The sequence below is a fragment of the Morone saxatilis genome, unplaced genomic scaffold, assembly GCF_004916995.1.
Source record: "Morone saxatilis isolate NCDOM2014 unplaced genomic scaffold, NCSU_SB_2.0 Contig4, whole genome shotgun sequence".
NCBI lineage: Eukaryota > Metazoa > Chordata > Actinopteri > Moronidae > Morone > Morone saxatilis.
Genome location: NW_023339984.1, coordinates 2,261,584 through 2,276,743, shown reverse-complemented (window position 1 = coordinate 2,276,743; position 15,160 = coordinate 2,261,584). Strand labels below are relative to the sequence as shown.

The following is a 15,160-nucleotide window of genomic DNA, read 5'->3' as shown; positions in this document are numbered from 1 at the left end:
CACACAGCCTACTATAAAAACTTACACACACTCTACAGAATGGGCTCAGACACGCCCAGGCACAGTGGCAGCTCTCATTAAGGTCTCAGTGTAAACTGATGTCCATGATGCTGGACATGACAGCTCAAACTATTAAACACCAAGTTCCAACCAGTAGTCCAACCCAGGCCAAACTGGAATCACTTAAATCTAGTGAAACCAAACTGTGCAAATAGCAACCCTACTGCTACATATACCTAATGGCTTTACTAATACACAACAGTGCTTCAAGCTAAATGCTAAGACCAGCATGTCTACCCACTGCTCCAACTACAGTCGCAACGATGAGTCGACTAATTCATTAGTCAGTCTACAGACAAATAAATTGCAGACAATTTGCATGCACAAATGGCAAAAAAAAAAGCTGTTCAGCCTCTCAAATAGAGAGAATTCCTGCTTTACTAAGATTTACTGGACTGATAAAACAAGACATTTAAAGACATCACCTTGGACTTGGAGATACCAGGATGGACATTTTTCACTATTTTCAGACATTTTATAGACCAGGCAATAAATCTAGAAAATAATCACTAAAAAAAATAACAGTTAGTTGCAGCCCTAGCCCCTACCCCCTCCAAAAAACAGATTTCACTTTCTTCTTTTTTTTTTTTTTTACTTTTTACACAATGTGAACAAAATCACAATTATTCACAATTGTATGTGTTTGAAATATTGGACATCAAAAACCTGTAATGTTGCACTGTGTTGTTGGATGTCCTTGTTTTGGTCTAAGTTTTGTTTGCAGTACATAGAACAGCACTGAATCTAAAGAAAGCACAAATCCTGAAGTCGGAGCTAAGTCCTGGTTTTGTATCTTTTTTGTCTCTCTAGTGTTAGAGGCAATGTCTCGCTGTGATGTTGCACAGCTGCTTAATGTGTGAGATCAAGCTAGTCCCTACAGGGATGAGAGGAATTTAAAAGTGACTGAGAACATCCACTGACATACAGTGCGCTGATGTAGACGTAGTAAGGTTTACAACATTTGGAATGTATAAATTCACATACAAGTATTTTCTTACTTGTTACGTAACAATCAAATTCTCCCACCCTTTTATCCCCTTGTAAAAACTTTAACTGACATGTTGGACAACCTTTCTCTGGTATTCGCACCATTTCACTTTTATCAAGCCCTCACAGGGGCTACAGAATGCTAATAAAACAACCACAACAATACGGACAGGAATGTTTTCTCAGGAAGTAGATGACATACTTTCCAGCGGCTGCTACCGGCTCCCTTACATCCGGTTCAGATGTCTGGCAACCAGTCCCGAATAAGATAATGTTTTGGGCTGATGGAGTACACACCAGTAGAGTGGAAAGCTGGATGGATGGATGGAGAAGATACATAATACACCCAGAAAAAGGGTTGCTAAGGGCTCTTTTGTCAATGTCTGATATAAAAGTCAAAATGAAAAATAAAAGGTGAATTCAGGTCGTTTTTTAATTTTAAAGCACTCTTTTACAGCACAATAACTTTCCAATGAGAAATCAGTTGCTTTTGGCATGAGACTTGCCCTCGAGTCAAACTTGCTTGGTAAAATCCCGGAAAAAAAGGGACACAGGTCAGATTCGACGAGCCCTGACTTGACTGTTGTTCTGAGTGACTTTAGACTTAACTTGGACTTGTTTCAGATGACATGTACTTGATTGGAACTAGAACTGCTGGAGACTTGAAATGTTTCTGACTGGGACTTGACTGGAATTGCTCTGACACGCATGAGAATAGACTTGATTTCCGGCTTGACTTAGACTTGCCTCAAAAGAATTAAAAACAGCTCTGCTACTTAAAGAGTAATAGAGAGCTCCATCAGAGGCTTGACTGCTGCTTCCCATCAGTAGATCATTCAGTCCCTGTATAATTATACCTGCGCTGCTGGGTGACTCATAGACTCCTCCTCTTACTGTATTATAAGTTAGTTGCTTAAGCAGCTCAGCAATCATTTTATATTATTCCTTCCATCCACACTACAGCAGCAAGGTGCATATACTGCACAGCAAAGCAAAGTTACTGGTAAACAAGCCTCTAATGCAGATCAAAAAGTGTGTGTCTGAGTGCATTACATAAGTGAGAGGAAGAGACAAGATGCTTTTTCAGTTTTGTCCCTCATCACTAATGGAAACCATCAAAGCAGTCTTCCTCTCATCCCTCTCTCGTTGCTCTCATCTCTCCTATCCGTCATTCCCTAATCCCTCATTCACGTGGGACGTGTTAAAAGGCAGGGAGAGGTTGAAGAAATGAAGCAGAGCCGGATGTGGAAGTCAGTAAATCAGGTTTAATCGAGTTGGGACTGAAGTTCACTTTCAAGTTTGCTCTGACAGAAATAGTTCAACAACAGACTGCAACCAAAGAAAATGAGAAGTTCTTTATGGAATTCTTTCTTCACTCGTTGTGATGTGCCTAGCTGTTTTAAACAGGATTAAAGTCAGACTGAAATTAAAATGTTTTTGTTAAGAAACCATTATAACACTGGTGTTTGTTTTGGCCTGTAATTACCAGAAGGAAGAAAAACTTTTGCTTATTTTTCTCCCATGATAGCAGCCCCTACATTAGTGTTTTCCAGGGGTCATGAATTGATGTCAGCTAGCCCCTCCTCGACCTGGGAATGAGAATGGGCTGATAGGTGTGTAGAAGGAACTAGGGTGGCCGCAAGACAAAAGAAAATATAAATGTCAGTAGCAAAAGAATACAATAATTTCCTCTTTTTTGGTTTTCATGGATAATTTTGGTGTCTGAAAGGCATTCCACCATCACCAGGATAACATTATTGGGTAAACCTAAATACTTTTACAAAAGTTTTTTTTGGGCCTTTTTTTTAATTGCGTTTTAATGGATAGTGAAAGCTAAAGGTAGACAGGAAAGGGGGGTAGAGAGAGAGGGGATGACACGCAGCAAAGGGCTGCAGGTCGGATTTGAATCCTGGTCCACTGCAGCAACTTAGTACATGGTCGCCAGTTCTACCAGGTGAGCTAACCAGGCGCCCCGGCAAGCGTGAATACTTTAACAAGCAAATATATGGTAAAATTACAAATATAGTGGGAAAATACAAAAGTCTAAATCAGCCTTGAACCCTGCTCGAAATTCAACTGAATGTTATACAACAGCGATTTCATTATTTTGAAACCATTCCATTTCCATGACAACAGAGGGTGTGTGTGTGTTCACCCTGCGCTTGGGCCAATGAGATCATGATGCAGCTAATTAGTCGTTTTGTCCTAAGACCCAGCCGAGGAGAACAGAATGTGTTGGGCTACACGCCTGCAGCGAGATAAAACTTCCATGAATCACAAGGGTTTGACCCTTTGAACTGTGTGTGTGTGGTGATGGGGAGTGTGTGTATGAATAGATCAGTGTGTGTTTGGAGGGCAGTAATGACTTTCTGTAACAACGAGACCCAGTAGCATGGAGATGTAACTTTAGAACCAGGAAAATCTTGAAAAAATAAAGCATCACTTCAACTTAATTCTACATAATTACAAGCAATAACAGTGCTAACAGGAATACCATGCTTCTCAGGTTGTCAATGTGATGTCAGTATAAAGGTTACACTGTGGTAGGAACTTGGTTACGAAATATTTCAAGGCTAAAAGGCAGATTACTTAACAGGAAACTGATTACTTCCATCTCTGAAGGCTTATCTCATGCACTGTGAAGCCACTTACATAATGCGAATGTACTCAGAGGCTCTCGGAGGAATTGAGTGTGCTGTTGAATCTGCTTCCTCCGCACTGGAAGATCTCAGAGCCAAGTCTGTTTTCTTTTCCTTCAGTTTAGCATGTAGACTTAGCGAGGAAGTTACATGGTTGAATGGATGGATATGCAACAAATGTGCCCTGGTGTGATTTGTAAATAAAATATGGTGCATCTGTTTTACCCATGTACAAACACAGTCTCGGAAGTAATGGATTCATTTGTGGAGTTGTCAGTGGAAACTGCAGTAACTCAGCTTTACAGAGCGTTTTAGCACCTTTCTGCCAACGTGGTGGCTCAGTGGTTAGCACGGTTGCCTCACAACAACAAGGTCCTGGGATCAAGTCCTTATAGCTATGGAAAAGTTCTTACTGTTTTGGTTCAGCCTTACCACTCTCATCTAACTCGTTTCCAGCCGCTACACTTAACCAATTGAGCACAACCAACAGTATACTGTCTGCAGAGCCACAGACAGCAGACAGACAAAGTGAGCGACTAGCTTGTAAAGAAAGCAGAGCATTTAGCAGCTAATGGGCCACATATTTTTCACAGGAGTTTGTGGTAGTAACCAAAACAAAGCTAAATCAAGGAAGTCGCTAGAAACATGCTCTGAATGAATGCTAATGTTGCTCTGGGTTTGCCATATGTCCGACCTGGGATTCCTGACTTTTTTTTTTTGTCCAAATGGCCAAAAATATAATGTTACTGCAGATTGAAATCAACAGTCTACCAGTTTTAATTTAAAAAAGAGGGTTTTGTAGTAAAAAAGTTCAGGTATGATATCAAAAAAAGTATTATCTTCGTTTTGTACCAAAGAATTGATATTCGGCCCTATCTGACACACAGATATGCTTATTTTACATACATTGTGTGTGTGTTTGTGTGTGTGTGTAAGCTACACTCAGTCTAGCCCTCCACAGAGGAGGAAAATATAGGATACGGCACCATACAAATGAATTTAATTTGCATGTCATGTAAGATAGATGTAATTTGACCTAATCCAATCCAGCAGGCCTGAGTGTGCTTTGGAGGATTTAAATATACAGGCACATCTGAGGCGGCCTGTCCAGTGTGTGTATGCGAGCATGTGTGTCTGAGTAAAAATGTGTCTTTTCAACACGCTGCACCTCCAGAGACATTATTTACAGACATGCTATGGTGTCATATAAAACATATATGTGCTATTGCCGCTGAGCGTGACCTTGACTCTACCTCATGTTTCACAATGACTTCCACTGTGCGTGTGTGTGCGAGCGTGCGCAGGGATAAATATACATGTGCTATGTGCTTTCTGATATGAATGTGGGACCTTGACTGCACCTCATGTTTTACAATGACTCACCATCAATGTGTGTGTGTGGTAGGGCGGGGGGGAGTGGGTGGGGTGTTGTCATTAACTTGTCTATTCCATGACCTTGACTATACAGTCTTCCACCTGCTGGCATTGATCTGACCAGCTATGGGACTCTATTAAAAAAAGAAAATTCAAGGTTGATGTTTTTGACAGGTCAAATGGACTCACAGTGCTGCAGACTCCCTCTACACTGGCCTAAATTGCAAGCAGGCATCTAATGAGGCAATAAGCAGGTGAGGTCTGTCTATTGTCTAAATCACTGTGCTCCGCTATAGCTCATAATACGCCTATTGTTGAGATAAGTCGAGATCAACTGTCAACTTATCTAATCTTATTTAGAGGTGAACCTGAAAATGAGTGCACTCAATATGTTGCTAATAAATCTTAAAAAGGGGGAACAAGGAGGACATCAAATCACACCCATTACTAAAATGTCAAGTACTGTAAAATTTTCCCCCGCCCCATACACGTATGGCCCACCACCTGGCCCAATGACGAATACACAATTACACACACACTCTCCCTTGGCTCTGTTCTAGTCAGCCTGCTTCCAAGAAGGAGACAAATCCAACAGTCAACACCCTACTGAGAACATCACAACCATCTGCTATTGTAACACAACTGATCTGACCACCAGGACTTCAACATGTGGCCAGCACTGTGTTTTTACCAAGCTGACTTCCAGGAAGACACACACTCAGGCTGGGTAGTTGTACAAAAACAATGCAATCCATAAATCTGTCAAAACCTCAAAGGAAGACTGAATGTGTGAAATAGACTGAGTCAACACTGTAATTTCACACTACACACAGTAAACATTATTGTTGCATTCGCCAAGTTCTATAATTATAATCTTCTTAGGTAAATTGTCTACATTTCTCAGTAGGAAAGCAATACTATTCTGTAGAGTCTGACAGCTCAATCTAGACCTTAAAAACATACAGTAGTGTCTCAAGGTCTTGATTGAACTTTCAACTATCAACTACAGTGGATAAAAACAATCTACAGCTCTCAACCATATCACACAGTCTTTATCAGTAGATAGAATTTGTTCAGTTGTCATGAAACCGTACATTTTTGGGCTTAATCTGAGCACTTACTTTTCGCCCATGTTGGCATAAAAGTCAATCTTGACACTTTGGATTTGAAAATTGGAGCAAACTCCATCTGATGGAGACCCAGCTTAGCACCCCAAGTAACTACTATTAACATATTGAACAACCTCACAATTTATATCCAGTGCCAATGTTCAGTGCCACTTCAGGAAGTGTGTGTCTTTTATACGGACAGTAAGGATGTAGAGGTTGGGGGTGGAACATGTATGACTTTCAGTCAGGCGATCAGAGTTTGTGTTCCGTCATAGACATGCAAGTCATGGTCGTCGCCCTGTGCACACACTGGCATTGGACATAAAAATAAAGCACCACTGAATGTTATTCAGGGTTTTGCAGAATCATGAAGTATTGACGTCCCTATCTGTGCAACTGTGTGAACTAGAGAGTAAGTAACCTTGAGTTGACTTTGCATCGTCAGCAATATTCTAAAATTGCTACCGTTCGAAGAGTGAATGAATCTCTACCCGAGTGGGACTTGGGGAATTCATTGGACATAATGTTGTTTTGCACCTAAACTGTCTTAAAAATGTATTGTAAATGTTGTATATTGTACAGTGAAAGCAGGTAGCATCCAACGTCTTAAATCAGATATATGAGCAGCTACACTGACAAGCCAGGTAAATCATGAAACACTCACAATTTTCCAAGAGGATGATTGTTGATGAGTTTAACATTAACATTCACAATTTTCCAAGAGGATGATTGTTGATGAGTTTAACATTAAGTTTATTTTAAAACATTATACTTAACCACCATTATGAAAATTCAATGTTTTACTACAAAGCAAATACTATAATATGGTAAAGAGAATCTAAGTCTGAAGATCCACTTGCTAGCTTTCAGAGCTTTTAACCCATTTTATAGTCTTCATTCAGCATATAGACATGATAAGGTGTCATTATGTGACCTTCTGGACCTTCAATCACTTGACAACTTGGTCTTATATGAGGTGGAGGTAGTAACCACTGTCTCAGTTCAAGGCTGGTCCTTGGCATTAAATATGGCCTTGGTCTCTTCTAAATCAAACCTGTTATTGGTTCTGGCCTGTTCTTCAGTTACCCAAAGCCTTCACCATTTCAGTAATGTAGTGTTGGAAGTAATGTCATGAAACACCTTTTTCTTTCTCTGTGAATGGACCCAGATAAAGATCATGCCATAATACCTAAACCAGCTCAGTTTGTTGAATTTCCCTACAACTGAATGTATTTCCTTTTTGTGATGTCAGAAATCAGGAATTTGGAGGAGTCAGAGTTTGGCATCCTGAGATCCTAAGTGACATCCACCGTTTCAAGGCAGAGATAGACTGTATCTTTAAGCAGACGGCTTGTTGTTGTTTGTCGATGCCACATCCACGTCATTTGGGAAAAAACTTGGCAGACTACACCTACTTCATAAATAAAGCTGTTTTCAGCTTTATGGAGAGGCAAGTGGAGTGCAATAAAAGATACCACTCCTGTGTTTCTGAGGGTGTGTTGTTGACTGCTTGTGAATATAGTGTGAATGACAAAGAAGGAGTGTGTGTCTGATATAAAGGAATCTTTCCATATAACCATTCCAGCTCATATACTCTACATTTATAAGTTTTCATGCAGGCTTGCCGACATTTGGGTGTGACCACATATTTTCACATTTGAGTATTCTCCGCTGTATTCAAATGCTATTCGGATGATGTGATGGCCCTTCAGGGAAGCAAAAACAGATTAGGGATAAAAGTCTGTCTGAGTTGTTTTGCCAGGCCATTTTGTCTGCAGCTCTCTGCTATTGATGGTGTCTCAGTGTCAGTTTAAAGGCGTCTGAGAAGCAGACATAACAGGATATACAGAGACAGGCACAGTTGGTACCTAAATAAAACACACTTCCTCAAGCGCACAGCTTTCTGTTGATGACAGCGACCACGGAAACAGCCATTAGTGCTCATCAAATGCTTCAAAGCTTAAGGCTGCAATGTGGGATTTCTTAAAAGTATATCACATGTCGACAGCGGTGTCAAACAAGAATCAATTATGCTTAACCGAACTGAACATCTGCTTCTGAAGACCATATGATATGGTCTCAGGTTCCAGAAAAGCTAAATGGACCCTGTGGTGAGATTTTTTTTTCAACTAAATATTTAACAAAACTGAAAAAAAACTAATTAGAAATATACACTTTTACAGTTTTGATTCACCTTGTGTGATGTATGCCTAAATTTGGTGCTCACATTTATTAATAATGCACCCTTTATGAAGAGTTATATATGTATATATATATATATTATGTCTTTGATAATGGTTAAAACATCATTTAAAAATTGTATAGATTAGGACAAATAGGACAAAAATATGTGTATTTAAACTGTTTTCATCTTAAAATGTGATGATGGTCTGCTTCCAGGCTGTCGTGGGTCATTTGAGGAACTATTGGTAATGTATACCAATAAAGCATACCTGTAACTCAACTGAAGTTATAAGGCCCTTCAAGACACATTTAGCAAGTACATGGCCCAGTGACTATTATTCTGTTTCTACAGAAGCTCTGAGGGGCGAGTGAAAAGAACAGGTCAAAAAAAAGGTTTTGCCAGAATAATTATTTAATTCTTTCTTTCTTTCTTTCTTTCTTTCTTTCTTTCTTTCTTTCTAGATTAAGGTTCCTTCATTTTATTTTCATCTCTGAAACAGAAAAAATGTTTTGCCAGGTGAATTTTTTTTTCTCTCTTAAGAGGCTGAAGTGCACCACTACCACATGTTCTAAATAGTAATAATAAATAATTATACCATTCACTCAAAAATATGTCACATTGCAGAAGCTAAAAATGCTGTAACTACCATTTTATTGTTCCTTTACTTTGGCTCCATCAATTGGGCCCCTCCAGCAGGTTAATCCAGCCATCTTTAAACAGCGCACTTAAGTGTATATGTTCCTAAAAACACTGAGGCTGTGTTTACTATTAGCAGCCCAGAGCTACCTTGATATCCAGCCAATGCTAAAGAGGCTAACATTAGCACACATTAATCCAGTCCTCCTCTGTCCTCGGTGTTAATTACACATGGCTAGCTGAGCGTTGACGGTTCCTCACTTCAGACCTGGCGCCGTTATCCTACTGGCTAACACCCAGGCTGGTTGTAATTGGCACTAATACAGCAATATAGTCCGGGGTCATGGGCTTGATTCTCTTCCAGGTTAATCTTGCCATCTTTGACAGAGTGCAGTTGGTCAGAGGTGAGCCAGTGTGTGTGTTTCTGGTCTGTAAATCAAAGACTAGAAGGGAGAGATATTTCACCTGATTTTATTATCAACTGATATCCATAAAGAATGTGCTAAGAGAAAACACCAACTTCTAAGTGAGCGCTGTACTGTGTTGAACTTGGCTGTGGACACAGAGTAAGATGTCTTTTCATCTCTTTGATGTTCAGGTTTGAACTGCAGATAGAGCAATATGAGCCCAGCTCAGCCTGCTATGGTTTATTTTATTTCTATCCCTGACTTTCAGATTCCTCTCAGTCCACATCTGGATGTTTTATTAGCAACCCTGCAACCCAACCCAACCCTCGCAATGCCGGGATAATCAGCACTTTTAATAACCCAAATAAGTTGGAAATTCAATTAATGCAGACATGCTTCGAATTTATGGATAGTTGGAATAGCCAGGCGTTTTCTGTGTGAACTGGGTGGAGTGAGCAGCACTTTTACATAACTCGTCTGCCTGCTGCGTCTACATAGTATTAATACACCTCCTGAATGCCTGACATTAAATTAGCCAGCCCCACACTTCCTAATTAAGCTTTTCAGAAAGCAGGCCAAATAACTTCATCAGTGAAAAAAACATGCTCTCTGCCTTTAATCATGACCTCCAGTTACTGCGTAATGATGACTTTCAACTATTAACATCTGATGAATTAGTATGAGTAATTTGTATGTGTGAGCCAAGGCACGTAATCATGGTAATTTGCTCAGTTCAAACATGAAAGCTCCTTGTGAAAAAATAAACCTGGCTCAATTAGTAAGGCATGAGCGTCTCATTCTTTAATAGTTGCCCAATATTAAACACAAGTCATTTTCTACTAATCAATAAGAAGTAGCCAATTAATCGGCCACAGTGTGTTTTTTTACACTACTACTACTACATTTTATGTACATACTAAATTATTGGCTTAAAGTAATACCAGCACCACAATTTAAAAATACTGTACTGTCAACCAATCATATTCCATTCAGCCCCCAGGACACTTTGAAGTGAAACTCCATAAAATGGAAGTCACGTACCTTAAAGTTGTACTCCAGTCCAGTACATGACATGTTTGTCAGGGGCCCTCTGCTTCAAAACATGACGCTGTAGGTATACCTCTGGCATAATTTCTCAACGCACTGGCCATCAAAGTCAGGTGACGGTGTAAAAAGAGCAAGACAGTCTGCATATGGAGGTGGTGGGCTGGATGGATGGCTCAAACAAACACAGGACCTTTCCCTAACCCTAACCAAGTATTGTTTGTTTCTAAAGTAGTTTTTGTAAACCTTTATTTTAAAAGTCTATCTGAACGTTGCATATTTATTCTTGCTAACTTGACTGCAACTGTGTTGAAGCAGAGGGCCACCGACCAATTGTCATTAATTGACGAGTTGGGAGTGAGAACGTGTTGCTACTGAGGGTGGCCAACAATATATAATAAGCTCTCCTCATATGTAAGCCTACAAGCTGTTTTCTAATACTGTAACTGCAAACATTAGCTAGCCAACCAAATTACCTCACTTTACTAATTTCTTCAAGAATTGAAAGCAGCTGATCAACTAAGGAGCTAGAACATTTGAAGAATCATTCCAGTTTATTAAAACTCAGGCCTGTTTACCTCATCTGGCAGGAAAGATGGCCCAAACTATGAAGATAAAATGTAATAAATGGGATTATCCTTAAAGATCATGCTCAAATAAGCCGATCATTAATTGCAGTTTACTTATGTCATCATCACTAATGCATCATGGGTTTGCACACACTCTGCTCCTCATCCCTTGTTCATAGAGTTAAAGACAGAGTAAGAGGAGGAGGGTCGTAGAATGTACAGACAGGGAGTCTGCTGGCCAGCGTAATATTAAAGGCGATAAACTCCAGGAAGCTGCCGACATTGTAGCGACCCCGCTGGTAGTCTAGCAACCAGTGTGTGTTGACAACAACAGCCGCCTGTCACATGGCTCGTGCTGAGAGTGTGGGCTGGGAGGGGTGCAAACACACACTCCTATAAAGTACAGTCACATACAAAATGAGAAAAAAAATCCTACACCCACACCCACCCACAAGCACACACACATGAAGAACACACTCACATGTCAAGTATCTGACACTTGCAGCCACACACCCACAAATACACGCACGCACACACACACACACACACACACACACACACACACACCAACCCCCTCTCTCATATACACACATTCATCCACACAAAATATACACACACAATGTAACACACACCTATCTCTATAAGTGACTACACCTAACTGCTGAACTATATATAACATTATAATCACACATGACTTTCTAATAATGTAGATTCAATATTGATCATAAAGGTGTATTAACCCAGTAAATACTAATGACTACATATAATTTGTTATGGAAAAGCCCCACACATATTGGTAGACAAAGTTGATTTTATCATTTTGAATGGGTCTTTACCATAACACTACGGCACTGTGTTTTGTTACTTTTAACTTTCTTTTTTTGGATTTTAAAATGATCCATAAACATTTCACCTCTCAAAAATATATAATTATCTCTTTTAACATAACTCCATATTATTGCTTCTTTTATTGACCATTACAGGATCATATTAATACATTTTCAACACAGCGTCTCTTCTACTCACAATGTTATTTGGTTGGAATCTTTTTTCATAAAAGCTCCATATTCTTAGTTTTACAGTAGCTCCTAAAATATTCTCCATAAAAAACACATTAGTGTCTTAAGGTTCATAATAGATTCTGTCTTTGAAAAGCTGCTAATTAGTCTGTCTACCATATTAGTGCCTTCTCTTTTTCAGTAAAAAGGTCCACATTAATGTTGTTAATGTTTTTTCCAAAAAGGAAGGTCCATTTACCTGTGAATGACCACGTAAAAGTATTTTTTCTAATCTACAAAAAGGTACATATTAGTACCAGTTGAACATTTACAAAAAGTCCACGTTACTTTTGTCTGTTCTACACATCCTTAAAAAGTACTGGTTTCCTAGGCCGGATAGCTCACCTGATAGTGCTGGCACCCCATGTACCAAGGCTGAGTCCATGGTACATGGCAGCAGCCCAGGGTTTGCGTCCGACCTGTGGCCCTTTGCTGCGTGTCTATACGGTCTTTTCTGAGGTTGTGGGTTGTTGGGTGACAGTGTAGAGGTGATAGCTGGCTGTTAACATACCTTTACAGGCAAAGCATTTGATGTGGAAGTGTTTGTTCTGGACCCGGAGCGCCTCCCCTTTGCAGGGCTTCCCACAGTTCTGACAGGGGATAGGTCCTCCTCCTCCTTGCTTTTGCTTCTGCTTCTGCTGCTCCAGAGGGCTGTGGACAGCCTGCTGCTGAAACACTGCAAGAGACAGAGACCATTTAGATCTTATTCTATATACAGGACAACTTTTAGAAGGTACACAAAGGTGAGAACAGCCAAACGGACATTTGGATTTGTTAGCTGTTGTGATAAATCTGACCAGATAGTATGGTCAACTTTTGATCTTTTGAGTTGAAGTCTTTGGTCCACTTCTTCAATATACCCATAACAAAATGCAAATATCTAGTGGAACAGGAGAGGCCATGATCAAAATCAGCAAATAGTCAACTGGTACCTAAAGGCTATTCCACTGAAAATAAGTAAATTGTGAGGAAAAAAACAGCAACAGGATATTTGGAAGCTGAATGTCTTTGGCATTAAATTAATACTGTTTTTTCATAGCTTTAATCCAAAAATATCTCCATCTATTCTGGCCTTTAGTGACCTCTTTATTCATACATAGTATGTTTGTCCCCATTTTATCAGTCTTCAAACTTCAAGTACCATCCTTTTATTTAAATAAAAACACAAATCTTACTTTTTCTGCAGTGTCATCTTTTCTTTCTTAATCCAAAAATATCCAAGTCATCACATAGGATGTCATATCAGACAAGGATATCAAAAAAGAAAAGAAATGTTTTTTCAGCTCACGCACACACAAAATGCTTTCCCATCACATAAGGGGATATTGCAGTCATTCATTCAGTGTCATTTGTTCTGTGGAGGCGTAAACATAACTGTAACCACTACATGCCCAACCCTAGCCCAAATCCATCCCTAAAGTTAACCTAACGCTAACATTATCCTCAAACCCAGACTTAACTGTAAAACTGAAGGATTTATATTGTGGGGACCAGCTTTTTGTCCCCAAGAGGTCCTCACAGTGTGACTGTGTAGACAGTTTTATGTCCCCACAATGTGAGGATAGATGTCTCACACACACAGAACAGAAACCCTACAAAGTCCACATAAACACTGATGTTGGATGAATGTCATAATGTTGACCAGTTCCCAATCATTTTCAAAGCAGTTACTCTCCTTTGTTCCACACAGGAAGGAAAGTTCATGCCAAGAAAAACAATGTCAACACCAGCAATGAAAAACGTAACAGAGCACAAGCAACATCCCTGCGACAACACACAAAGTCAAAGGCACGCTTTAAGAGCCGAACACGTCCATCCTAACAGTATCATCTCCCCTCTCATCATAACCCTGGCAGAATATGCTCACATACTGATCAGCCTTTCAATACTGACTGGGGCATCAGCCGAATAAAAGGCCCTTTGTGTTCCCAGGAAACATTTGTGTCGTCAGACCGGTTTCATTGGGCCTCCATGGTTACCGGTAATTGGGCTTGGAAAGAGGAGTTTATCAAATGAATTGATTTACAAAAAAGAGGCAGAGAGAAAGGGAAATGTAGGGATAAAAGCTGTGAGCCAAACAGAGCGGCTTTCTGGAGACTCACCAAGAACTTTTTTCTTGTGGACATTATTTTTGTTTCAGGTTTGCTCAGTTCACTGGGTGTTTATTGGGTGTTTTGTTGGCACAATATTTTGACCTAGATTAAGTTGAAGCCACAGTGTTTTTCTCTACTCTATTATGTAGGAAAAAAGCACATTTAGCCAACCTGACACTTTTCTCCCTATAAAGTTAAAGGGACACTTGATTTAGACTGGAAGTTGCTGACAGACTGGATAAATTGTTTAACCTGGGTGGTCCTTACATATTTAATCAAAGTAAATCCTTTTTGGTCAGTCTGGCCACACCAACCCTTTGAGTTGAATCTGAAACATACTCGGGTAGGGAAAAAAGAACAACTTAAAGTATTAGTTCAAGACTCAAAATAAATGAGTGAGAAGAGAAAACTGATATCAATCTTGCATCTGTGCATTACAGCGCAGGGAAACAGCTAGTCTGGCTCTTTCCAAAGATATAAATGTGCCAAACATTTACACTATACATGTAGTTTGTATAGCCGTTACTCAAACAGAAATGCAAAAACAACAAGTTGTGGTTTTAGGGGAATTACCTGCTGGAACTATTTCTTGGTGAACAAGTTTATCCATCTGCCCAGTACTTCTGTGCAGCGCCTCCAGGTAATAGCGTGACAAGGCTGCAGGAAGGTGCACACAAAAGCTTTTCTCCAACAAATAGTTCCTGAATGTAATTCCCCCCCTGGCCTTTTTACATTTCTGTTAAAATATAAGTTAAACAAGCAAGAAGCAACATTTTAATTGGTCAGCATTTGAGGTGGTGGCAGGGATATTTTTAAATTTAAGACAAAGTCCCGCTAGCTGTTTCTCCCTGCTACCAGTTTTATGCTATACTAGGCTAGCCATTTGTCTGTAACAATTTAGCCTCTGGCGGCAATGGCCAATGTTTCAGGGTTCTGGTGTAGCCAGCTGATATCTAGATAATGGAAGATCAGGCCAAGACTTTGTTCAATTAGCAAGTT

The 15,160-nt window shown here is 39.8% G+C and overlaps 1 protein-coding gene across 19 annotated transcripts in view; it reads right to left on the bottom strand.

The window, feature by feature from the left end:
- The window catches only part of ablim2 (actin binding LIM protein family, member 2), a 101,207-nt gene that overhangs the window by 57,408 nt on the left and 28,639 nt on the right, over positions 1-15,160 (bottom strand). For all 19 annotated transcript variants that reach the window (XM_035675291.1, XM_035675304.1, XM_035675298.1 and 16 more), the window contains exon 2: positions 12,580-12,744. In XM_035675291.1, coding sequence (XP_035531184.1) covers positions 12,580-12,744 — 165 coding nt within the window. The remainder of the gene's footprint in view (positions 1-12,579; positions 12,745-15,160) is intronic.